Source organism: Eulemur rufifrons, chromosome 16 (genome assembly GCF_041146395.1).
Source record: "Eulemur rufifrons isolate Redbay chromosome 16, OSU_ERuf_1, whole genome shotgun sequence".
Taxonomy (NCBI): domain Eukaryota; kingdom Metazoa; phylum Chordata; class Mammalia; order Primates; family Lemuridae; genus Eulemur; species Eulemur rufifrons.
Window position 1 is genome coordinate 87,524,822 of NC_090998.1, and position 26,727 is coordinate 87,551,548.

At 54.8% G+C, this 26,727-nt stretch overlaps 1 protein-coding gene across 1 annotated transcript; it reads right to left on the minus strand.

Moving 5' to 3' along the window:
• Nucleotides 1–548: 548 nt before the first annotated feature.
• Nucleotides 549–26,390, minus strand: BAIAP2L2 (BAR/IMD domain containing adaptor protein 2 like 2). The gene is made up of 14 exons (XM_069490481.1): nucleotides 26,267–26,390; nucleotides 25,141–25,216; nucleotides 24,172–24,258; nucleotides 23,707–23,768; nucleotides 12,007–12,078; nucleotides 11,665–11,781; nucleotides 10,675–10,821; nucleotides 5,270–5,422; nucleotides 4,847–4,985; nucleotides 4,509–4,734; nucleotides 2,171–2,284; nucleotides 1,640–1,847; nucleotides 1,081–1,124; nucleotides 549–932 (listed from the first exon to the last, which is right to left on the minus strand). Exons 1-14 carry the CDS (start codon nucleotides 26,315–26,317, stop codon nucleotides 857–859), a joined length of 1,572 nt encoding a protein of 523 aa, XP_069346582.1. The 5' UTR covers nucleotides 26,318–26,390; the 3' UTR covers nucleotides 549–856.
• Between the last annotated feature and the right edge of the window lie 337 nt (nucleotides 26,391–26,727).

The window sequence follows — 26,727 nt, forward strand, 5'->3', positions numbered from 1 at the left end:
GTGCTGGGGGCGCAGCCCTGCCCTGGAGAGACCCTACCAGCCCTAATCACCACATTCCAGGAGGGGCTCAGTGGTTGTCCCCTGGATAAGGCTAATCCAGGCCTGAGAGTCTGGGAATGTGGGGGCGGAGGGGCCAGAACAAAGGGTGCTGTGTCCCAGGCCACCTAAGGGTAATTTGCTGGTGGTCCTGGCCCTCGGCCACAGCCCCCCTCCCCCCCACTTGGAGTAGCCACTATTTCCTGGGGAACCCAGGGGCTGAAATGAGATGCAGGTGACAGTGTGGAGATGAAGGATGGAGCTTGCAGGCTCGGGGGCACCCCCCCCCACCAAGAGTTGCTCAAAATGAGGGGCTGAGAGTGAGACAGGCCTCCCAGGAAACGACCCCCTGGACCCCATTCTCCAGGGAGGGTCTCCATCCCCAGCCCTCTGCCCTGTCCCCCAGATCAGACACCACAGTTCCGACTGCCGTGTCCACTTACTTTATTTCTCATTGTTTACAAAAGTTAAAAGGGACGTGTTTGGGGAGGGAGGGTGGTATGAGGAGCTCCTCCCGTCTGGGGCAGAGAAGCGGGAAAGAGGTTTGGGGCAAGAGGTAGGCCCCCCAGGGAGAGTCCTGGGGCCCCAGGAGGGGAAGAAATTGTTCCCCAGTTCCACCTGCTTTACTGTGAAGGTCCAGACCCCAGGCCAGCACCCGCGGACCTGCTGGGGCTGGGGCTGCGGTTTGGGGAAGGGCAGCCACCCCCAGTCTCAGGGTCCCACTTAGATCCCTTGCTGCTGCTGCTGCCGCCGCCAGCTCTGCACAGCCCCCAGGCAGGTGTGCGGGGTACACCTCAGACCCCCAATGGAGGAAGGCGCCTCAGCGGATGAGGGGCGCTGAGCGGTCGTTGGTGACGGTGGGACGTAGCTTTACAGTGGCAAAGGGATTCGTGCCCCTGTAGGGAGAGAGGCTGGAATGAATGAGGGCCCAGGAAGGCTGCTGGGCAACTGAACCAGGTGTCCATGTCTGCCTCCTGCCCCCACCAAGTCACCTCCACCCACCCCCAGCAACGGGACTCTTCTGGCCCCCGAGTGAGGACTCACCTCGGGAAGAGCTCTGGCGGGTGCTGCTCCCAAGACATAAGTTTCTGCAGGGGGATGGGGAAGGGCCATTTGCTGGGCAGAGGGGCAGGCGAACCCCTCCCATCAGGGACCAGAGGGCCCTGCCAAGCCACCTCCCAGGGAACGAGACCCTGGCATTCTGAAGCCCAGAATGCCGTCGGGCCTCAGAGCTGAGAAACCTCTATGCTGGAGTACCACCTCCTAGGCCTAAACCCCCCAGGATGAGAATGGGTGAACCCATGGGGAGGTGCCCCCCTGCCCTAGGGTCCTGCCTTCTAGTCCCAGCCCATGGGCCCCGGGGAGCGGGGAGGAGAAGCTTTCGGGTGTAGTGCCCGCCCCCCACCCATAGACACCTGGGGCTACTGACCCTGAGAAGAAAGCTTTCCCCCCACCCTCTACCCCAGGCTCAGACCCCACCCACCCCTCTCTGCACAGCGGGGCAGACTGAGGCTGGTGAAAGAGGACAGGGCAGGGGGATTCCTGGTCTCCTGCCTCCCTGCCCGCCGGATGCGCCGGGGGTGAGGACAGGCTGGGGGCTCACCTTGACATCACTGGCCGCCCCCATGCTGCCCATGCTGTTTCGGCGGCTGCCGGGCAAGGGTGTAGGTGCAGGGCTGGGGGCGTGACTTGGCACCCGGCTCGGGGTACGGGAGCGAGACTGGCCATCCCAGTACTCTGAGGAGGCTGTGGAGTTGCCCGGCCGGTCCAGGAGGTCATCAAGGCTGTGGCTGCCCCGGAGTGGGTAGGACCTGAGTCCGGAGAAAGGGGGTCAGAGGGCTGGGGGCCTTGCTGCACCGGAGCCCACCTGCTGGGCCCCTGGGCATCCTCCAGCCTCCTCCTTGCACCTGGGTGAAAGGAGGCCATGGCTTGAGGGAGGCCCTGAGACAAGGCAGAGGGATGGACTCAATGGCTGGCCGGGTAGAGAGATGGGGGCGCCTGGGATGTGGTTCTCCAGGGGCTGGAGGGGGCTGGGCTCACTCAAGACTGTACCTCATAGATGCCTCCCTTGGTGGGCAGGGACACCCCCCCACTGGAGTCCCCAGCTCTGCCTCACCCCTAATTACGCAGGTACCTGGAAGGCAGCTCATTCCCGGGGTTCATGGAGGTCATGGGGCTTAAGGGGGCCATGGGGTTCACGGGCACCTCCTCCAAAGGCTTCACATAGGCCTCGGGGAACCAGCCGCCCCTGTGGGGCAGAAGCAGAGGGTCCTTTAAGCAAGGCCGAGTGATCAACAATGACCAAAACAAATCCCAAGCGGGTCAGACGATTACTGCGCACTGCTGTGTGCCCGGCCTTGATCCAGGGCTGTGTGGATAGTAACTTGGTCAGTCTCATGAAGGAGGTCTTTTCTGGCATTCAAGGCCTTAAAGAGTCTGACTCTAACTCACCCGTCCAGCCCTATGTCCCACCAGGGGCTGGGGCAGCTTGGAGAGGGGGAAGCAGAGGTCTGAGAAGGAAAGCAAGGACGCACTGGCCAGCTTCATTCCCTGCTCACTGGGCACCACCGTGGGCCGTGCACACAGAGCAGGACACGGTTCCTCCTCCCCAGAAGCTCCCAGCCTGCGGGGAGACAGCCCCACAACTGCTGATTACAAGGCAGTGTGCTTAAGGGGGTCGGCAAAGGGGTAGGGGAGGACCACAGGCAACGGCAGGCGCCCAGAGGAAGGGCACCCAAGCCCAGGGTGCCTGACTTCAAATCCAGTGCTCTTTCCGCCTCACCCCTCTACCCCAGGCCGGTCCCAGGTGATCTGCAGGCAGAGCTCTGAGCCTGCACCCCTGCTCCGTAGCAGTCCGTTCCTGCTTTTGGATTCTGCCTAGGCTGGGGGCTCGTGACTTCAGAGCCCGGTGTGGGGAGGGAAAGAAACTGTGCTGCTCCTGAATCTTTCCAGACTCCACAGAGCCCATGGGATTCTTGGAGACACCTGGGAAGGTGTTCTCCAAAGAGCCGCCTTAGACCCCAAATAACCCAATCAGGAGCATCCTCACCTCAAGGTAACTGGAAGCTATTTCATCTCAAACTGGCAGGACAGAACCATTTCAGTATGTTGACTTCTGTTTTCACCTCAAGGTGCTGACTCATGATAAAATGTGCCATTTTCCCTAACCTATGAGTCACAGAATGAATAATGGTGTTCCCAGGGACGTGATGGGAGAGCGCTGGTCTAGGAGGTTTGTCATCAGGCCCCCAGGAAGGTTGCTACACACCTGTTGTCTGATGGGGGTCTGCAAGGCGAGCATTCCAGGGGCAGGTGGTGTCCCTGTCCTCAGTCTCTCCCCAATGACCCCGTTCCATTCCTGGTCCATGTGGTCACCTGCCCAGCCACGGACCTTTGCACCTATGAACCCTCCATGCATCACCCATGCCTCCACTCACCCATCTGTAACCCATATGGGCAGCCACCCAGGGGCCACCCATCTCCTGTGTATCCGCTAATCCACCGATCACCCCTCACCTCTCCGATCACCCATCAGTGTCTGCACCCCACATGTGCAATCCTCCCATGCCCCCCATCACCCAGTCAGTCCCCCCATCTACACACCCACCTGTCCATCCACTCGTACAAATGTGAACCCTCCTACCCACACTCATCCCCTCACCCACTGTCCTCCATCCACTCAACCACAGACACACACACACCCGCCCCCAACCCCCGCCTGCGCATCCCTCCGTTCGTGCCCCTCTCCCTGCCTCATTCATTCCTCCCCTCCTACAGCACTCGTGGGAGCAGGCACCCCACGCTCTGGCTCTCCTGTCCAGGAAGCCCTGGGGGGGGCACTGCCTGGCTCCAGCCAGCTCCCAACTCCTCCTGCTTCTCCTGCAGGACAGTGGTCCCTGCATGCTCCCTCTCTGGCTGCCAACCCTGCTGTCCCCTCCAGGCTTTCTGAGGCCACAGTGTATGGACTTCTCCATCTCCCCCTCCATGAAGGGTGTCAAAACATATTGGTTTGGGTTCTTTAAGGATTTCCACTGCGCATGACTGCAAGGAGGTGAGCACATTTCAGCCTGGCATTCACTGCCACCTAGCCACACACCCACCCTCATCCACCTGCCCACCTGTCCCTCATCTACTCAGCACAGGCCCCCTCCACCATCAGAGCTCCAGGGCTGCGCAATGCGGGGCGCACAGCAGGTGCGCAATCAACGGTGTTTCCTCCATAACGTTTCACTCCTTTGGGAGAACCTGCCCATCCCCCCTCCTCTAGCATCTCGCAAGGTCCACCCTGGACTTGGTGAGGATGCTCTTCCTACCCCCAGGGAAGGGATGAGGAAACTGAGGCAGGTGTGGGCAGGGAGGAGAGGAGAGTCGTCTGGGGCCCTGGGGGAGGCGAGGGAGGTCTCAGTTGGGGCCAGAGCCCAGGCCCCTGGGGCTCCTTCCCACCCATGCTGCACCCTGGGGCTCCCACTCACGTGGACGAGCCCTCCAGCTTGCCGTAGAGCCAGCCGTTCTGGGCCTCAGGCACTAGCACCTCCACGATGTCTCCCGCAGAGAAGCGCAGCAGCGTGTGGTTGGCGCCCTCCGAGTGGGAGACCAGGGCGCGGACCCTCCTGGCGCCCCCGCTGCTTCCGCCGCCGCCCGGGCGCTCGCCGAAGGAGTTGGAGCGCGAGCACTGGGTGCCGCTGGCGTAGAGCGAGGCTGCAGGGCGGGAAGTTCTCCCTCGCGTCTGCCCTCGATCCCTACTACTGCAGCCCCGCCCAGACCCTCTTCCCCGCTCCACCCTCCGCGCTCCGGGGCTCCGGGCACTTACTGGCCGACGGCGTCCGGGGCAGGGACCGGCGGTCTGGCTCCAGCTGAGACGCGGCCCTCGCGTCGCTGGGCTCGGGGCCGTAGGAGCCGGAGCCGTGCCGGCTGCGGGGGGAGCCGAACTCTCCGAGAGGCCGCTGGGGCTGCGAGGGGAGACGGGCAGGGGAGGGTGGGGCGGGGAGGGCGGGGGCCGCGCCTAGACCAGCCCCCACCCCCAGTCCCAGCCGTCGGCGTAGGGGTTCAGGGGCCGCCGGCGCAGCCACCACGGGGGCGCCGAGGCCGCGCCGGGGCGGAAGGGCGGGCCGGGGGGCGCGGCGTAGAGCGGGAGCCCGGGGGGAAGGAGGCTCCAGGCGGAGGCCCTCAGGCCCCAGGGCCCCGCGGGGGGCGGCGGGGGCGCGAATGGCGGCGGGGGCGCCCAGGGCCTCACCATGTCCAGGCGAGTGGGCGTCAGGCGGCCCGAGGGGTAGGGCGGCCCCAGCACTGGGCCCAGCAGGCCCGGGGAGTGCGCGCGCGACGGGCTGCGGCTGGCGTCCGACTGCTCCTTCCACAGCAGCACGCGGTTCTGCAGCATCCCCCGGGCCTGGCGGGTGGGGGCGCAGGGGTCAGCCAGGTCCCAGCGGCTCCCCAGCCCGCAAGCGGGAAAAGGGGCCAAAAGACTGCTGTGGTGTCACTTTGGGACAGCTCACCCTCCGACCCCCGCCCACCACCACTTTTGTCAAAGGCCCCTCGGTTTTCCTTGGGGGGCTTCCACTGAGCCCCTCTCAGCCTGTGTGCTTTGGGTGGGGCTGTCCACACTGCCCAGCTGAAGGGGTAGAACCCAGGCCTGGCCACTCAGGTCCGCCATCCTCCTGGCTGCAGTGGTGGGCTCAGGGATGGCGCTTAGCCAAAAACTGTGACCAAAGAACGCAATCCCATTACTGACCCTGTAACACCCTGGAAAATACATGCCTTCACCTCATGGGGTTTGCTAAATAGGCAGAGTGAAGCCAACTAAATCAAACTCAGCAACAGACTGGTGGCAAATTTCTGATGACATCGTTTGTGCTCCTGGATCCAGCTATATCTGAAACACTTCAACTTCCCGGTTAACTACGTAATAATATCTTTTCTGTTTAAGCCAGTTTGAGTGATTTTCTAAAAGGGGCCTTTCAAACACAATTTTCCAGTTCATCCCTGTAGTCTGCATAAGCATGTTGTTTCCGGTATCCCCAACACACAAGCATCTACCTCTGCTCCAACGCTTTCAAGGACGGAAACCCGGCAGCTGAGCACACAGTGCATACCAGCTTGCAGTGGAGAGGGGAGGGACTGTAAATGTTCAACCCGCTGTGTGTATGAATCGTGTTTTTTATTTCCTGTGTTTCATGATGCTCTGACATCCTGGGGACTTGCTAATCCTGGAGAGACTGCCTCTCCCAGGGAGAGTAAACAGCTTGCCACGGAGCACACCATTTGTGTGCAAACCAACTGATCCAAAGCCCGTATCTCCAGCCTCCTTTATCTATTAATAACCCTCACACACCAAGCCGTTATTTCCCCTGCCCTAAATCACCCCAGGACCAGGTACCAGATAACTAGGAACCACGTCTATAGCCCAGAGCCCGCTGAAACTATTCAAACTGTCTGATTCTAAACTTGCTCAAACTCGCCCACCCTGTCCTTCCCATGGAGACCACAGCAATGGTGCTGGGCCGTGCTCTCCCTAGCTCGTGCTGCCTCTTCATGAACCCTGCTATTTCCCCACGTGGCCCTGCGTTGGCACGGCACATCCCCTTTCCCTGGGAACTGTGAGTAGTAAAACCTCTTGCTATGCCACTGACGTCTTTGTGTTGTCACTCAGTGGCCTCTACACATTAAATCCCACGTACAATCAAAACACTGTGTTGTCCCGCTGTAAAAGTCTCTTCCTTTTCTTTTCAGACATCCCCTCCCCCAAAGCCTGGCTCAGGACTGTCACCTTAGGAATTAGAAGAGCTTCCCTTTATTGAGCATTTACTCTGTGCCAGGCCCATGGTAAATGCTTTAACTGCACTGTCTGCCCTGGGTGGTAGGTGCAATTATTATCTCCATTTTATAGAAGATGCTGAGGGTCAGAGAAGTTACAGTAAGTGACTGGCTCCAGTAAGCAGGCAAGTGGCTTGTATTCGTCTGTCTTTGAAGCCTCCTGTGACTACACCTTTCAACGATTTCTCCCTTAAACCTGGCCCGGCTGCTGAAACCCTTATAGCAATCTCAGGCAGCAATTACAGAAAGGCGCAGAGCCTCACATGTTGGGAGCAACTAGTCCAGCCGGTCACTAAGCGGACACTCCCTCTGTTTCCTTGCAGAAATTAATTAGCAAAGTAGCACGAAGACAAAACCCCAAAGGCCTTTGTGCACTTGTTTCAGAGGCAGTAAGTAAAGGGACAGCATTATGTTCTGCGTATCACTTTTTTAAAGGGATTTGTGTCCAATTTGAGAACATTCAGTGGCGAGCACCTGCCAGGGTGTCAGAGGGTTCTGGGAGAAATGACCACAGCACTGAGCCCCAGCCTGGACAGCGCTCAGCTTCCCTGGCTGCCTCAGCCCTGCCCCAGGCAGTCAGGCCAGTGGGTGGGAGGAAACACTGGACAGGGATTCAAAACCATACAGGAGATCACGGGAGAATTTAAAAAACATTTATGAAATGGAAAAGCTATTCTAAGTATGACACAAGACCCATAAACTCTAAAATAAAAAACTCATAAACTTGACTAAATAAACATAATTTTTCCCACAGCTGAACCTACTATAACAAAGTCAAACGATAAATGGCAAACTGGCAAAAATATTTGCAGCTCATATAAAGAGCTCCTACAAATTAATAAGAAAATGGAGAAAAAGATACTGATATGTCACAGTAAAGAAAATGAAATGGCTCTAAAACATGAAAAGATGCCAGTCTCACTTATGAGACAAGTATGGGGTAAAACTACACTGAGATACTATTTTTACCAGTCTGACTAGCCAAGATCACAAAGTTTGCTCACACACTGTTGTCAAGGAGTGTGGAAACACAGAATCTCATACATTGCTGATGGAAGTGTAAACTGGTACAATCAATGCCTATGTTCTTGGACTAACCAATTCCATTTCTAGGAATTTACCCTTGAGATATACTTATGCAACTGCAGTAAACCCAGAGAAGCTAAGGGTGAGGTGGGAAGGCATGTTATTGACTAGACTTGGACTTGATTATTGAAGATGAATGAGAAAGACACCTTAGTGTCCAGGCACTAACAGTGCTTTACCTCGTTGTAACTATGCAATCTTCTTATAAATATAGTAACAAGCAAATATTTATGCTTAGCTGTCTTAGGAGTTAGATCTTGGATATTCTAAAGTCCAGCTGGGTTGGACAACATGCTCCCTGTTCCCCATGCATAGGGGAAGTCTGACTGTGCCATCCACGCCTCCCTCCTGAGGGGCAATCACCCCCATGACACAGTCAAGGGAGGGTCAGCTCTTAATGTTGGAGGGTGACTATTCGGGACACGGCAAAAAGGAGTTTCCTTCCAAAGAAGATACATAAATAGCCAGCCAGCACATGAAAAGATGTCCAACATCACTAGCCATCAGGGAAATGCAAATCTACACCAAAATGAGATATCGCTTGGACCATTAGACAAGGCAGCCCCTGGCAGAAAGATCGCTCCATTCCCCACCAGCACATTTGCCAGCGCCGCTGCCTGAGGCCCTTGCAGCTCAACGCAACCCAGACTGAGAGGCCGTGGGGGGCAAAGGACAGAAACAAGGCACCTAAGAGGTCCAGCGTTCTGAGACTAGAACCCCGCAGGCCACCGGCAGCTGGGAGACACAGGTCACGAGCTTGCCCGGGACTTGACAAGAACACTTGCTGCATCACAAAGACCTTCTTAATCAGACAGAGCATGATTTTAAGATTGAAAATGGAACAGATGAACTAAAAGAGACGATGGACTTGTTAAGAACGGCATCAGTGGCCTGATAAGTCAAAGAGGAGAAATATCTCAAATGTGGAGCAGGAATAAGCGAAACGGGCGGGCGTGGTGGGGGAGAAGGGCGTAGGTGCGGAGGCTCAGTGACAGGAGTTCCGGAACGAGGAAAAGGAAAGATGGCCGAGGGGTAACAATGAAAGAAACAGAAGCAGACAGACTTGAGCCTGCAGCCTGAAGAGCAGTGACCAAGGCACTCATCAAGGTGGCACCTGGGCAACTTCCTGAGTCCCAGGGGTACAAAGAAAATCTCCAAGCAGTCATGAAGAAAGAGCCAGTTACTTACGAGGGAAAGGACACAACCGGCACCCACAGCACAGGGCACTAGCACACGGGGGAGATCACCGTGGGCCACGAGAGAAAGGCCTGTGGCTCTGGGGCCCTTCAACCAGCCACGATGCCAGTCGCCAGGCGGGGTAAAGCCAGCCATCTGCAGATACGCAAGGATGCGGACAGCGTGCCTGCAGAAGCTGCTCGTGCCAGTTCTCTAACCACACCAGCCCACCGAAACAGACACAGCAAGGCAGTGGGAGACGAGAAGGAGTGAAACGGGTGGGCAGTGCCTCTGATCACGTGTGTGGTGAGCTGGTGGCAGAGGGTGGCGGTGCACCGGGCAGTGGTAATATGTGTCATCTAAGCAAAGTAGCTTGAAATACAAGGGCCATGCCGCAAAGAGAGGAAGAGTGAGGGTCTGGACCTATCGGCCAAACCAAGAGGTGGGAGATGGGAGGATGAGGGAGGAGTAAAAGCTTTGCGAAGGCCTCATCTCAGACTCGCAGGGAGGGAGGAAAATACTTCTCCAGGTCTCATCCTATGGGCTGGGGGGAGCAACAGAATGAGCAGTGTGTATGTGTGTGTGTGTGTGTGTCGCCAGGTGGAGTGGCATTTTTTGGAAAGTTAATGGATGGATACGTATGTGATACTGAGGGTCACAAAGTGAGGTTACCACAAGAGGAGAGAAAGCAGAATTTCCAAATTAATGAGGGAAAGGAGGAATATAGCAACTCAACCATACTGACAAGAATGAGAATGGGAGAAAAATAGAAAATGACAATGTAAATGCAGCTAGCTCAAGTTATCTAGAAGGAATAAAACCCGGTACATTACATTAAATGGAAATGGGCTGGATTCCTCCTACAGTAGAAGACATAGACTGTCAGACTGGTCAAAACCTGAAACTTAGCTGTATGTTAGTAACAAAAAACATATTTAACATACAGAGATAAGTGAAGAGTAGGAAGAGCAATATTAATATAAAAGTAAAATTAAAAGCATCAAACTTGATTAAAAGACACATTAAGTACATAAATGATAATATTTTCAGAGAAGGTATAATAGTAATAAACCCCAAAGCACCAAACAACATGGCAGCTAAATTCAGAAAGCAAAACTCATCAGAAATCCAATGAGAAATGAGAGCATCTGGCTGGTCTAGCAAACAGAACAGAACAAGAGTATGGAGGATTTCAGTAATATGATAAAGTCAATAGACATTAACTGAATAAACCTATCAATTACTGAATTTGTGAATGGTGAGAATATATAGCAAGAATAAAAAATGGTCCATACATGAATGAATAAATGCATAAATGAGTGAAGGCATGCAAAATGCAAAATGCAAAAGTGAACAAAACCATGAATGAATAAATGAGTGTATGCAGTGATACAAACAAAAAAGTGAATAAACAAAGAAGTGGATGGAGAAAGCAAAATAAAATAAACTTCTACAGAGAGGAAGGAAGGGAAAAGGGAAGAGGGAGGGAAAGTCCTGTGTACAGCCAGCTCGGGAAGGGCGCAGGCCCCAGAAGGGCCGGGCTCGCTGACCCCAGCCCCAGCTCACCCGGCCGAAGAACTGCAGGAAGGTGTTGGAAAGCAGCAGGTGCTTCTCAGCCAGGAAGCGATAGCGCCGCTTCTCCTCCAGTTCGGCCGCCCGCTGGCTCTCAGACACGAAGGCCTGCATCTGCGCGTGCAGCCGGTTCACACTCTCCTGGGGGAAACGGGGCTCTGGCAGGGGGCCTCATCCCACCCCCACAGGTGCCAGCTGTTCAAGCCCCCATCCTTCCCGACCCGCCTCCTCCGGGAGCCCTGCCCTGAGCACCGCCTGTCCCAGCTCCTGAGCCTCCCCGCCCTGCATGGGCACCCGCATCCTTGTGAGCCTGGGCCCTGATTCACCCCCCCCCCCCCCCGGTCCGGGCACTTCTCACAGTCAGGGCTGGTGTCTGAGCCATCGCTCTGTCCCTGGCACCCAGCACAGGCCTGAGCACAGAGGTGGGGCCCAGGGAGGCCGTTTAGTGAAAAGACAAATGAGTAGATTAATAATCCTACTCGGGAGGGAAGGTTCTGAAGAGGGAGACATGAGCTTACTTAAAGGAAAGGAGCTAGAGGGTTTGGGTTTTGGAGACAGAGGTCAGCATGGGGACCTGGTCCCGAGGGGAGGGACTGGCCTTGGCCGGGTGGGATAGCTCTGCCTGGCAGCGGGGAGGGGAAGGTGGTGGGACAGCTGGTGATGGCACCTTTGCCACCATGTTCAGGAGCAGTAGGACTGACGGCTCAGCCTCCTCAGTGAAGTAGGAGGCGGGTGGTGCTGGGCTGTAGGAGAGGCCTGGGGACCCTGGGAAAGGCCAGGAAGCCACAGAGCAAGGAGCGGTGCTGGGTGGCCTTGAAGGCTAGCAACACCCGCCCCACCAGGGCCTGGCTGGCCTTTCCAGCTGTGCTCACCACAGCTGGGCTGGTGCTGGGTGGGGGACCTCAGGGGGAATTTGGGGCTCCCCACAGCCCAGTCTTGCCCTGAGACACACAGCAGCCCCCTACCCCGCCTCCAGCCTTGTACCTTCATCTCTCGTGCGTTCTTGTCCCTCTTTCGCTCCATGCGCCACAACTCAGACATGCACTTCTCCAGGTGGGCGGCTCGCTGGTGGTACTCGATCTCATAGTGCTGGCGGCTGTCCTGGGGCAGGGTGGAGGGGAGGGAGCATCCCCCCACGTCAGAGAGCTCCAGACACCCACTCCGGGGGTCAGAGCCCTGGACGGGGACAGGGGACTCAGCAGGGAACATGCATAACCTACAGCCAGTTACTGCTCAGCACTGGCCTCTGTGTGCCCCTCTGTCACATGGGGAGAGCTGGTCCTGCCCGTGCCTGGCCGGGGGCTAAGGTGGGGAGGCCAGACTCACCTTGATGAACTGCATGTCCAGCTTGGTGTTCTTCTCCATGTGTTGCAGCAGATCTCCGTGGAATTTCTGCACCTGTGTGGAATGCAGGGTGGGCGTGATCAGGGCGTGCTCTTGCACCTTCCGCTACAGTACCCTGCCCGCTGTGCTCCCACATGCTAGCACAAGTCCCTTGTCAGAGAAATGGGGACAATGAGAGCAGCTGGTTGGAGGGAGGATTAAATGGTTAAACACACAAAACACTTAGTGCAGTCCCTGCTCAAAACACATCCTGGACGAATGTGTGAAGTTCTGGTTCTTATTTTTAGTCTTAGTCTGTGCTTTGATTATGTCACTGTCATTCTCTCTGCCTGGAATTTCCTACCAATCTTCAAATGCCAGCTTCCCTGGCCCTCTGCTGAGAGGCCTTCCTGACCATCCCCATCTCCAGGCAGAATCCATCGCTCCCTCATCTGGGTTCTGGAATGTGCGCAGAGTTGTTTGTTCATTGTTTATTCCTCCAGCCGTATGACAGAAGTTATTGCTGGGCCCCTGTTCCCAGCCCCTTGGAGCTGCTGTGGGCATGGACCCAGTCGGGTCCACCTCTGTGTGCTCAGCACCACGGGCAGGGCAGGGCCCAGCAAAACACACAGAGCTGTTGAGGCCTCAGACGGGCGTGGGAGGTGGCAGGTTCCCACGGCCAGCGCGAGGCAGGTATCTGACCGCCTGGAGAGGACAGGGAAGGCTGCCGGGCTCAGGCTCAGAAGAGCCATGTCCTAGTTCTGGTTCTGCCTCCCATTTGTTTTGTGACTTTGGACAAGTTGCTGTCCCTCTCTGGGCTCCAGATGCCGCATGTGTAACAGGAAAGGCTTGAGCAGATGCTCTCTAAGAACCCGATGAGCTTCGATTCTGTGGGCCTAGGCGGCCCCTTGGTCCCCCGTGACCCCTCCATCAGCTTTCACAGCGCTGGGGAGTCGGGCCGGCCTAATTCCCTCCAGCTGCACTGTCTGCCCTTGGGCTCAGGCTGCACAGGAAACAAGAGGAGCGTCCCCCACCCTCAGACACCCCTGGGGCCCTCCCACCTCTGCTTAGCCTGCGTGTCTACAGACCCCTGACCACAGCCGAGCCTTCCTCCTGCCCCAGGCGTCCTCACACTAAGCTGCAAGACCTCCCTCCCATGGGGCTAGGGGCTTGCCCAGAAAAGGAATGCTGGTAATCTCCTCCCAGTAGGCAGAAAAAAATCAGTACATTATAAAATTTCTAAAATTGAAGTCTTTCTCCCACGATTATTTCCAAAACCTTGGCAACCACTGGTCTGTAGGGGAGCTGCAGGGTGCCTGCTTGGTACCGTCCACGCCCTGAAACCCGTAGCTGCCAGTGTGGGGAAGGGGTGTCAGTGCCAGGAAGGAGGTGCCGCACAGGTATGCATAATCACAGCAACATCGCACAGAAACATGCGCAATCACAGCAACAGCAGGTAGACGTTTCTACCTGATGGGGGCTGCTTCCTGCTGGATCCAATAGAAAGAAGCCTTCCCAACCCTGCACTGGTGTGAACCTCACAGTGCTGCCCCCTGAAATTTTGTGACCTCCCTTGGAAAGAGACAGCCCGAGATTTCTGCTCAAACATGATCCACGTGTTCCCGAACATCCCCACTTCCTACAAAATGGCCCCAAATAAACAACAGGGCTCATGGGAGATATGGCGTGGGGCAGACCCTCAAATCCCAGGCGAGTTCGTAAGCAAAGCACAATGAAGATGGTGAATGGGACCCGGAGAGATTGCCTTGAACCACACTGAAAGCTACAGGAAATATTTTAAATGCACAGAACTGACAGAATGGACGCGCAGAGATCGCCTCAGTTACAGCAGGGCTGGCCTGCAGAGACAAGGACAACACAGGAGGAGGCGGAGGCTGAGCAGGGGCCGTCAGGACAGTGGCCCAGGATGTGGACCACCCGCCTTGGGAGCCTGGGGAGGTTGGGAGGGGTTTCCCCAGGAGGCCTGGGTGCAGGAGCTCTTGGAAAACGTCCCTAAAATACAGCCTAAAGGCCCCCTGCTGTCAGCACAGCAGACAAGCTGGGCTCTTTCCTTTCCTGCTAATTCTCTCTACCCTGCCCCGCTCCTCTTGCAGAGGAAAAACTGCCTAGGAACAAGCTGACTTCCAAGTCATGTGATATTGTTGCTTTTGCTTCCAATCGCAAGGGAAGCGGTGCACCATGGACATGCGCACGTGAGCAGGACGGCCACACTGTGATTCTTCCTGTGGTCGCAGCCTGGCTGTGATCGGCAGTGCGGCAGAGGACACACACCAGGATGCCCCCCGTAGGTGGGCGCAGGCATCACTGGGCTAATGGAAAATCGTGGTCAAGCACCTGAAGAAATGGGCCTATTAAGAGGTTGAAACTTGAAGCAAACTTTTTTTCTGAGACAGAGTCTCGCTCTGTTGCCCGGGCTACAGTGCCGTGGTGTCAGCCTAGCTCACAGCAACCTCAGACTCCTGGGCTCAAGGGATCCTCCTGCCTCAGCCTCCCAAGTCACAGGGACTACAGGAGCTCACCACCACGCCTGGCTGATATTTTATTTCTATTTTTAGTTGCCTGGCTAATTTTTTCTATTTTTAGTAGAGACGGGGTCTCACTCTTGCTCAGGCTGGTCTCCAACTCCCGACCTCAAACGATCCTCCCACCTCAGCCTCCCACAGTGCTAGGATTACAGGCGTGAGCCACCGCGCCCAGCCTGAAGCAAACTTTGAGCTCTTGCTGCAGGGGGACCAGAGGACTGTCTGCAAGTAGCAGGTGGCTTCTGACGCTAGGGCGTCACCACCGCCAGGGCAGGCTGAGGCATTGCCCGCACAGCAGAGACTGCCCTCTCCATCCCCTGCCCGGGGCACACACTCCAGAGGGTCCTGTGAGCTCCTCCACGCAGAAGCGCAGGAAGCTAAGAGCGGACACCACGGTGGCACCATGGGATGTAAGCTGCACAGATACAGCGATTCCGGTGACTCTCAAGAAGTCCTTTTGCCACCTGGGCAGGAAAGCCCCTTGAAAGAACTGCCTCTCTGGGTTGCCCCATTCCTCCTCCCCTTCCTCCTGAACCCCCGCCAGTCAGGCTATTGTTCCGCCACACCCACAAGAATGTTTTGTGGAAACAACCACGAGGCCTCCACGTTGCTGAATCCCACGGTCAATTCTGAGGACTCTGACTCGTGCTATCAGCGTCATTCGACTCAGTTGGCCGCTCTCTCCTCCTTGAAATGCCTCCTGTCCTCACCTCCCAGCTGGGCCCCTCCTCCGGGCCGCCTCCTCCCCAGCTGCTCCTTCTCGTCCTTTGCTGACTCCGCCTCTTCTCCCTGATCCCTTGAGGATGGTGTCCCCAGGGCTCAGGCCTCGGGCCTCTTCCCTTCTCTATCCACAGCCTTGTGTGCTCATCCAGGCCACTCGCTGACAACGCCCAGGCGCGTTTCCCAGCCACGACCTTGCTCTCAAACTCGGGCCTCGTACATACAACTGACTAGTTCACATCTCCGGCTGGTTTTCCAAAAAGCACCTCAGCTAATGGCAACTCCGCCTTTTCAGCGGGTCACGCCACAACCTTGGCACATCCTTGACCTCTTCCTTTCATACCTGACGTCAATCCCTCAGACAATCCTCTTGGCTCTTCCCTCTGTCTGATCTCTCCTCACCACCGCCCACCACGCTGCTGCCCGTCCCCAAGCCCAGCCATCCCGGCCCCGTGTTATTGCAGCCGCCTCCTCACTGGCCTTCCCGTCCTGCTCTGCCCTTGGCCCTCTGACCTGGTAATCTGTTCTCAGTACACGTGCCAGCGTCATCTTACTCTGTCCAGCAGTGACCAATTGTAATATTGTTAATGGCATTCACAACGCTTTCCAAAACATCACATACCTAGGAATAAATCTATCAAAAGATGTGCAAGATTGCTATGCTGAAAATGACAAAACATTGCTAAGAAAAATAAATAAATGGAGAGATACACGACATTCATGGATCTGAAGGCTCAGTATTGTTAAGATGGCCATGCTTTACAGATTAATGCAATCCCTATCAAAATCCCAGCAGGCTTTCTTGAATAAACTGACAAGCTTATTAATTCTATAATTTATATGAAAATGCAAATGATCTTCAATAAGCAAAACAATTTTGAAAAAGAAAAACAAGTTCTTAGAGACCCTTTGATTTCAGTACTTACTATAAAGCTACTGTAATTAATACAGTGTGACACTGGTGTAACTATAGACAAATATACCAACAAAACAGAGTAGAGAGTCCAGAAATAGACCCACATATATGTGACAAATCAATTTCTGACCAAGACATCAAGTCACTTCGATAGGTAAAGGAAAGTCTTTTTAAAATGGTGCTGGGACAATGAACATTCATACAGGAAAAAATGAACACTGACTCCATCTCACTTCATTCACAAAAATATAAATATATGAGATGGATCATAGATACAAACGTAAAGCCCAGAATATAGAGTTTCTAGAAGAAAACTTAGGACAATATCTTTGCTATGGGGTAGGCAAAGATTTCCTGAATAGGACACAAGCATGAGCCATGCAAAAAAATTGCTAAATTGGGCTTCATAAAAATTTAGAATTTCTGCTCATCAAAGACAGACACTGTTAAGAAAATGAATATACAAGTTACAGATTGGGAAAAAATATTCACCATATATATCTGACAAATGACTCACATCTTGGTTGGGCGCGGTGGCTCACGCCTGTAATCCTAGCACTCTGGGAGGCCAAAGTGGGCGGAACGTTTGAGCTCAGGAGTTCAAAACCAGCCTGAGCAAGAGCGAGACCCCGTCTCTACTAAAAATAGAAAGAAATTATATGGACAGCTAAAAATATATATTAAAAAAGTTAGCCGGGCATGGTGGCACATGCCTGTAGCCCCAGCTACTTGGGAGGCTGAGGCAGGAGGATTGCTTGAGCCCAGGAGTCTGAGGTTGCTGTGAGCTAGGCTGATGCCGTGGCACTCTAGCCTGGGCAACAGAGTGAGACTCTGTCTCAAAAAAAAAAAAAAAACAAAAAAAACCCCCCCAAAAGACTCACATCTTGACTGTACAAAGAAATCCTATTTGTCAACAATAAGTATAACCCAATAAAAATCAGTAAGAGACTAAACACCACATAGAAGGAGATGTCCAGATGTCCAGCAAGCCCATTAAAAGTCATTAGTCATCAGGGGTATCCAAACAAGGCCACAGTGAAACACCATTCCAAACCCACCAAATGACTAGAATGAAAAAGACTAACGAAACGGAATGTTACAAGGATGGAGAGAACAGCAATTTTCATCCATTGCTGGTGGGGATGCAGAATGGTACAAGTACCATGGATGTGAGTGGACATTAGTGGATGTGAGTGGACGTGGGTGGACATTAGTGGACATGAGTTGATGTGAGTCGACATGAGTGGACATAAGTGGACGTTGGTCGATGTGGGTGGACATGAATGGACGTGGGTGGACGTTGAGTGGACATGGCAGTTTCTTATAAAGCTAAACATATGTCAACCCTCTGACCCATAAATTCCACTCCCAGATATTTATCCGACAGCAGTGAGAACATACACAAAAAGACGCATACAAGTATGTTCCCAGCAGTCTTACTCGCACTAGCTCCGTAATAGCCTTCAACTGGAAACAACCCGACTGACGGCGGAAGGATGGATAAACAAATGGCAGGAGACTCATACAATGGAATACCAAGCAAGAAAACAACGAAGTATTTATACAAGCAACAATATGAATTAATCTCACAGGCCTTATGGTGAGTGAAAGAATGCATAGCATAGAATTTCACTCACCAGAAGTTCTAGAACAGGCAAAATTAAACTCTACAGATAGAAGCCAGAGAGCATTGCCCCTGGGGGAGTGAGACAGATGAAAAGGACACAGGGACTTTCTGGGCTGACAGAGATGTTCCGAATCTTGTTGACACAGTGTATACAACTGTCAAAATCCATCAAACTTAACACTTAAGAACCCGGTATTTTTTGGTATGTAAGTTTTACTTCAATAGAAAACAATAATCAGATTCTGAGATAATGGTGGCAACAATATGTAGTTTTTAAATCTTCCTTCATCTCATAAAAACTGAAGGGGAAGCTAGAAAGCAAAATCAGAAACTGAAGACAACATCCACGATGAAACGACAGGACGGCACATCCTCACAATCCCCCAAACGCAAATCAGTGCCAGCTGTGGGGTCCACGTGACCAGTGTCCGTGCGGAGGAACAGTGGGAGGTGGCTGGGTGTCGAGGGACCGAGCACAGGAGCACCTCAACAGAGCCAGCACAGGCCCAGGAAGCCCGGCAGCCGGTATGAGGACAGCAGGTGAAACCGCAAAGGGACTCTGCCCGTCCAGAGGGGCGAGTGCGAGGGGCCCCTCGCGGTGTCTGAAGGGCGGCGCAGTCGAGCCTTTGGGCACTCCTGAAACTGACCAGCTGGCCTCCAGCCCGGGACGGGGCCCACGTGGAGAAGAAACGCTCTGAGCGGGATCAAAATCAAGAACAGGAACAACAGACACAAAGGAAAGAGAAAGTCCAGCAAAAGTAGAGGAGGGAACAGAACTGGAAATCACAGCCAGCATTCCAAAAGGAAGCTGCCGTATCTTTGGGAAACCACAGAACGGCTGGAGGAGACCTTGTGGAGTCAGAAAAGCTGTCCTGACTATGCCTCCTTCTAAAATTTCAGAAAAAAGTACTTTCCCGTAAAAGTGAGCAACAGAAAACCTCTAAAGTAGAATCCAATAGGAAGTTATTATGAGCAAAAAGAGAGTATGAAACACACGGACGATGGAAGAGCACCAGGAAAGCCGGCCTGCAGGACAGAAGGACACTGTCACCTCTGGGTGAACAGGGAACTGCAAGACTGTACGAAGATGACACAAGAGAGGGAAAAACAACGTGGATGAGAATTAGAAAAATTCAGAACTGAGGTGACAGAACTGAGGCAAAAATGAGAAATTTGAAAAGAAAAACGTAAGTTTGGTAATAAAGGCCAAACTATAACAAATGTAAGAGTGAATGAATTGCACAAATAATACCTTAAGAGAAATGTAAAACAAAAAGGAGGAAAATTTTTTAAATAAAAAAGGAATGAAGAAATGGGGCATGAGTTTCTTTTAGGGGGTGGTGATGAAATGTTCTAAAATTAGATCGTGGGGAGGGCTGCAAAACTTTGAATATACTAAGAACCTCTGAATTGTACACCTCACAAGGGTGAATTTTATGGTATGTGAATTATATCTGAGTAAGCCGATAGCCGATAGCTACAGATATAGACATAGATCCATATCCATGACAGGGTCCATACTATGGGCTCCATCCTACCTCTGGATATTAAATCAGAATATCTGGAAGTGGAAAAAGAAAGAGAAATGAAGAAAAAAGTAAAATACCCCAGAGGAAGAGACAAATATTGGAGACAGGCTGTGAAGACCTAACGTACAGATAACAGGAGTCCCTGAAGAAGAGATGCAAAGAAAGGGGAAAAAAAATTCTAAAAACCATAATTCAAGACAACCTTCTTGAAATTAAACAAAAGATTTGAAACTACATATTGAAAGAGTACATCACATAACTGAGAATATCAACCCAGACAGACCATATTCTAGAACAACTACTAGATTTAAGAAAAATGGAAAGAGAAAAAAATCTTTTGGGCACCTAGGCAAAAAGAGTAAGTGACTTGTGATAGAAAAAAATAGATAAGTAGACTTTTCATCAGCAATGTTCAATGTTTTATATCAGAAGAAAGACATTTAAGATACTCAAAGAGAAAGAAAGAAAGAAAGGGAGGAAAGAAGAGAGAGAAAGAAAGACTGAAGGATTTTAGACACAGCAAAGCTGACTTTCAAGCACAGAGACTAGACAAACTGTCACGAACCTGCGAGAACCAGAGCACGCTGCTCACGCGGGCCTTCCTGCAGGAGCTGTTGGAGAACAAGCTTCAGATAAAACCAAGATGACTGGAGAGACACGGGTATAAATATTGGTCAATGTGTAATTCCTTGTAGAACAAAGACAAAAGAGGGTTAAAAAGGAGCAGTCACAGTGTGCGATGGCTGTATGCTTGGACAGTGTGGACACCATACAACGGGGCGCAGAAGGGGACAGCATACACAAAACAAACTTTTACTGCTTTCAGAGACCAAATTGGTGGTGGTAGAATTGGTGTCATCCTTCTGAGTCTGTGGTGCATGTAACGTGAGATAGAGCAAATTGGTAACCGTGGGATATTCTGATTCTTTCATTCTCCCTGTCCCTGAGAAGCAGGATTCCTGCGTGGAACCGAGGAGATACTGGTGTAATACAGAGGGGTCAAGTGAAATGCCTACAGCACTGAAACTGAACTGGGACTGTCAGTATGAGCTTATGGAGTATTTTACCTTTAAATACATATCTATGTATATAGTACTACATATGTGTGTGTATACACACATATGGATGTATACACATGTATGTATGTGTAGCGCTGGCCACTAAAACAGCCTAGAAACAAAGACCAACCCAGCAGCAAGGAGCGCCCAGATCATAGTCTTGAAATACCACTTGCCACTATAAACTGAAAGTACAACAGGGCTTCATGAAGAAACGGCGCAGTCCGTGTGTCGAGCAGCAACAGTGGCAGATGAGGCTGGGACACCTCCTGATGCCAGGGAGCAAGGAAGCTGGCAAAGCCACTGGGTCACGTCAAAAGGAGTGAGGAGATAGACTGGAGAGCCCTCTACGGCCAAAGATGGGACATTTTAAGCATCAGAGAGATAATAACTGCAAAGCATTGAAACACATCCGATAGGTTTATATCTAAGATATTGATAAAAATAAAAAATACTACATAATGGTGCCAGTAAAAAATGATGAAGTTATTTGGTCACCCCACCTGCAGAGGATGACAGAGAGCAAATTCACTTCCTCGGAACCGGATGAGTCAAGGGGATGAATTAGGCTTTCCTCCTGCCTCCCCCGGATGCAAAGTGCCAGTGGGTGACAACGCGGGCACGGGCGGCATTCCAGAGAACCACACTTCCGAAAGGGGCTCAGAACAGCAGTATGACCCCCAGCGCATGAATGGGTCTAGACACAGTGATGCCTCCGGACGGAAGAACCCAGCACCCTCTGGTCCTGCCCCCGGGGTGGAACTGGAGTCCCATCAAGGCTCTGGACCCAGAGGACAGCGGAAGCAGCTGACCTGCAGCAGGGGTGCACCACCAGTGACCTCCAGACCGTGGGACAGCCAGGTCAGACGGCCCTGGGGTCTCAATAGACAAAGTGTAAGGAAAAGAAAGAGATGCAGGGGAACCAGGAGGTTAAGAGAGACTTAAAGACATTTTTTTTTTTTCCCAAAGAACAAAACCAAATCCTAGTGTCTTAGGCTGTGTGGTTGGGCGATAACTACGAAGGAACACAAGGCAAAGTCAGCTCAGACCCGTGGCCACTTTGGGTGGGGGAGGGGCTGTGATTTGGGTGGTGGCGCCTGGAGGCTTCTGGGGAGGCTGGCGGAGTTCTTGGCCTGGGTGGCAGTTTCCAGGCTGGTCTGCCTTCTTATGATCATCAAGCTCTAACTTGTTCACTGAGGTTTTCTAGTATCTGTTTTCATTTACAACAAAAAAGATTTTTAAAAAAACTAAACCTAAGTCAGATCCTGTCCCCGCTTTGCTCAAAACCCTCTAATGCTGTTGCTTCTGCTGAGAGAAGGGCCAGCGACCCGACAGGCCACGTCCCCCTCGTCCCCCTCTGCAGCGTCCCCACCTTTCCCTAGCTGTTCCCCCTGCCCGGGACGCTCTTCCCCGACAGGTGCCCTGGCTCACCCCTCATCTCCAGGCCTCTCTCCACATCACCTTCCTGGGGATGGTTTCCTTCAACCCCGAACACGTCCTACCCTGCGCTTCTTCCCCCCAGAGTGTATTTTGCATCTAACGCGTGTTACGTATATTACAAGTCACTTCTCCGTCGTGGGTTTGGTCCGGCAGGGCTTTCTGTCCGCTGCATCCCCGGTGCCTGCAGCAGCGCCCGGCACACGGCAGCCAACTGAATACACGAGCCCCAGGGGGAGGCAGCCTCTGGCGCTGTTCTACCTGGTACTGCCCTGGCCATGGACCTGCCCAGTTGTCACAGCCAAGACGCTGGTGCCTGGAAAGGGCAGCTCTTCTTACAGAGAGGGCCTGGGTGACACTTGTCCCTCCCCAGCCCAGGTGTGCCGCAAGTGGCCTGGAGGACCACTGAGCACAAACAGGAAGCCATGGGCTCTGAAACTCCACGCTCAAGCCCCAGGGGCTGGCAGGGGCTCAGCGCTACACCCCCAAGTGCCATGTGTGTAGGCGTCGCGCACGTTTTCTGCTAGTGAAATTGTTCCCTGATCAATATTTTATGGTGACCCCCAAAGAGCACTCTGACTTCCGGGGGTTCCACCCCACACGTTTGAGAACCACGGACTGTCATAATTAGTTGAAATTTCCTTCTGAAACTTCCAAGACCCCTCACCACCAGGGCCCCCACCGCCCCCACTCTGCCCCACACCCACTCTCTGGCTCACCTCTGCCCACCTCGTCGCCGCACAAACGCCCTCTTTCCTCCCGTCTAGCCAAGCCCCACTCCCTTTCAAAGCTCCTTCGTCCCTCAGTCTCTGAGGCCCTGCTCGGTGCCAGGCCCCGTGCCAGGCCCTGAAGCCACAGAGAAAAGCAGATCCCGTCCCAGCCCCTGCAGGGCGCCTGGTCTGGAGCGACAGAGGCAGGCGAGTTACCATCTACTTGCGGTTATCATGGCTAAGGTACCGGGGGGCTTCCGGGCGCCAGGGTAAACAGTTTACACTTATGAGTTCACTTCATCCTCTCAAGAATCCTACAAGGCAGTTATTACGATCGTCTCTATTTCTCAGATAGGCAAACTGAGGCACAGAGTCCAAGGTCACAAAGCGAGTAACTGGCGAGGCTGGGCTTTGACCCCAGATGCTTAGGCCACAGAACCACTGCGTGCTAAGGAGAGACAGAAGCATCTGTCAGAGTCCAGAGGGAGGACTGGCTGAGCCTGCCCGGGGGTCAGGGAGGCTTCACAGATGAGGGACAACCATGCTGGACTGCGAGGGTCTGGGCTGAGAGCACAGCAGGACAGCAGCGTGGGGGTGGGGACCCTGGCGAGGGCCAGCCCTCCAGGGTGGGCGGGCTGGGCTAGGGGAGTCAGAGAGGGGCTGCTGGATCTGTAGGGCCTGGGACCCCTTGCTGAAGAGCCTGTGTTTAGCTCTGTGGGCAGTGGGGGCATGGAAGGGTCTTCCTCATGGGAGCGGCCTGGCCAGATCCCTGCGGCTGCTCCCTGGGAGGCTGGAGGAGGAGGGGTGGGGGTGCGGGGAGGAGGCAGCGTCCTGGGACCCGATGCTCTCCACTCACTCTGGGATCTTAGGTGATGACTACGTCTCTGAGACTCAGTTTCCTCCCTTGTAAAATGGGGACAGAAATGCCACCAGCCTCCTTGGGGTGCCAGAGCCTTGAACAAGCTACTGTAGGGAACTGTGCCCAGCAGAGCCAGGCCCTGGCAGGTGTTAGAAGGGCAGACTCTGTCCTCATGTCACAGAGCCAGCTGCGGGCTGGGAAGTCCTCCCTGAGAAGGGAACCTGGGAGGTTGGGTCCTGTTCTCCTTGGCATGCAGCCTGCTTTCCTCGAGTGACCTGGCCAGGTGCTGGGGTCAAATACTCACCATCACCTCCAGGTCAGAGTTCAAGTGCCGCTGGGTGTCTGACATCTGCACCAAGATCTCACCTGGAGGCACAGACGGGACTGGAGCTGTGGCTTTAGCTCGGGGGAGCCTGCCCTGCCCTCCCTCTTCCCACCAGAAGCCAACAGAGGGCCTGCCCGAGGCTGGATTTGGGACCAAAGTCCAGGGATTTCCCACATGGCTCTCAGGGACTCAGGCATGCTGTCCCAGCTCCGGAGCAGCCCTGCAGGGAGCGGCCTGGGCTCAGAAGGAGAGGCTGGGCTCTGGACCCTGGGCTGCAAGGCCTGTGTCAGGGGAGGGGACATCCTGGGAGGCAAATGTGCCAAAGGAACCCCCTCTGGAGCCCACAGGTGGGCACAGACAGGCTCCGTGCGGAGGGGAGGCCAGGGTGGGCTAGAAGGAGGCCCCGGGCTGAGAAGAGGGTGCAGTGCAGGGGCAGCGCCTCACCCAGAATCTGCGAGGTGGAACTCTGCAGGGCCTGCTCCCCGATCTTCTGGATGGCACTGAAGTATATCTCGGCCGCCTCGGACAGAGCTGCAGGGTGAGAAGGGACCGCTCCAGCCCCCGCGCCCATCCACCCCCACCCTCCCAGAGACTCCTTCTTTCACCCGTGGGGGGCATGTGTGTGGAGGGGGGGCGCCCTGGGAGGTGTGTGGAGGTGAGGCATGGGCCAGAGGAGAGCAGGGGTCAGGGCAAGGATGAGGCAGGGGGTCCCTTTGCGAGACAGCTGCACCCAGCCCAGGGCCTGGCGGTGAGCGGGACCTGGGTGTGCCTGTCGTGGGTGAGTGTGGGCATGTGTGCCCATGAGGAGGGTGGGCAGGTGTGCCGTGAGGCTCCGGGTGAGGGCGTGGGGAGCGCAGGCTTTGGCTCTGAGGCCCTCAGCCCTGGGGGTGACAGCGCTGGCGGAGGGCGTGTTGCTGCAAGTATGGGCAGCCACTGTGGCGGCCGAAAAGGTTTGCGCAGGGACAGAGAAGGGGCGAGGGCCGGCTGCAGGGTGCGTGGACCGGTGGCCAGTTGGGATGAGGCTGGGGGTGCAGAGGTAGGACTGGGGGTGGGGGTGGGTTTGTCGGGGGGCATCGAGGTGACACCTAGAAATGTGTGTGCCTTTGGGGGTGGTGCTGGGGGAGCCGTGGGCCTTGCAGGGCACTGTGTCTCAGAAGCGTCTGGGGCACCTGAGGGGAGGTGGTTAGGGTTGGGGGTGTGAACTGGGATAGGCGGGCACAGAAAGGTGTGGAGTGTGTAAGGCCTCTAGCCGCAGGGGTGTGAGGGTGAGCGGAGGGTCTGGTGAATGGCTTCTGTGTGGGGTGCAGAGAATACACCCCACAGGTTGGGGGGCACCGATGACTGCATGGAGGGGCCCGGTGGATGGGGGTGCTAGGCCCAGGGGCTGGGTGCCTTGTGGCCTGGGGAACTCACCATGGAAGGCCCGCAGGTAGTTGTTGCCCAGGTACACCAGGTTCTCCAGGGCGGGGTTGAACTGCTCCATGATGCTCTGGAGCAGGGCAGGGAGGGGAGGCGTGGAGACGGGAGAAGGCACGACGCACAGAGTCAAGCAGCCCGGGCACGGAGGCAGGGCACCCCCAGCCCCAGTGAAAAGCCTCCAGACCCTGGGGAGCCCACCTAGAAACCTGGGGTCACCCAGAATCCTGGTTCTTGGCTGCAGAGGCCTCAGAGGCCATCTCTTGGGGCCCCATTCCAAGCCCGGGTCCCCTTGCAGGCAGCTCCCACTCACACACCTGCCCTGGAGGGACCCCGAGATGGTGCACCTTGAAGGTTCTCCTCCCAGTGGCTGGAGCCTGTCTACCTGCCTTGGCCCCTGCCAGGCACCGCCCAGCCCTGCCCTGTGTCCAGGCCTCGCTGGGCTAGACACACGGGGCTGCCGACAGTCACCTCAGGGGAAGGGCAGATCCTGCCCTTGTCAAGGAAGACACCCTGGGAGCCAGGCTGTGGCTGGATCACCGTGGGCCACCCCAGGCTGTGGCCAGGTGGAGAGCTCTCTGGGTGGTAGAGAGAGCCCTGGACTTGGACTTGGACTTGGGTCTTGATCCAAACCCCAGCAACACCTCTTCCTCCCTTCGTGACTTTGAATGAGCTGTTTAACCTTGGTCTGTTTTCTCATCTGTCAAACGGGGTAATTATTTTCCACTTCGCAGGGGGTCATGTGAGGCTTCCATGTGAAAGGGCTTTGCATACAGGAGGTGCTCAGTAAATGTCTATGGAGATTGCAGCAACACCTCTGAAGGTGAAGTAGGATGTCTGAGTGAGGGCTCAGAAATGAGAGGAAGAGTCTCCAACACCAGGCCAGGCAGCCAGCTCTTTTCCTGGACTCTCACCTCTCACTCCCCAGGTCCTGGCTCCATCCTGCCTTGCCCAGTGTTTGGGAGTCAGGGGTCCTGCTGAGAGAGTGGCTTGCCACTCCGGGCGTCCCCAGCCCCATGCCCAGCCTGGCTCGGGGCCTCCCTTCCCAGAACACCTGTGGCCTCACCTCTGCACCCCAGGAGGAGGTGCTCCGGCCCTGGGCCCGGGCTGCCCACGCGCTCACCTTGTAGATAGCCATGGTGGACCTGTAGAACTGGTCCATCTCGGGGGCCATGGGGCGGCTGCAGCTGGTCTGAGCAGGAGGCTGGGAGCTGGCGGCGATGGCTGGGCTGGAAGCACTGCACGTCGGTCCCTGCAGGTGTCCACTGCTCGGCAGGCAGCGAGGAGGCTGCAGGAGGATCTGGAGACGGAGGCCTGCCTTGGAGGAGGTGGCAGCTTAATTATTCACCAGCTGGGGATGTCAGAATGTGATCTGGGGCGTAACCAGACCCGGCAGGGAAGGCATCCTGTGACGCGGGCGGGTTCGTGTGACCTGCCCTTCAATTATTTACCCCTCAGAGCCGCGGGCCGCTGGGCACGCGTGGATGGGCCACTCTCCCGGGTCACGGCTCCTCAAGGACCCCTGGCCCTGGGGGAGCCCCGCCCTCCTGTCTACCTACACTGGGCATCGTCCACCTTGTCCAA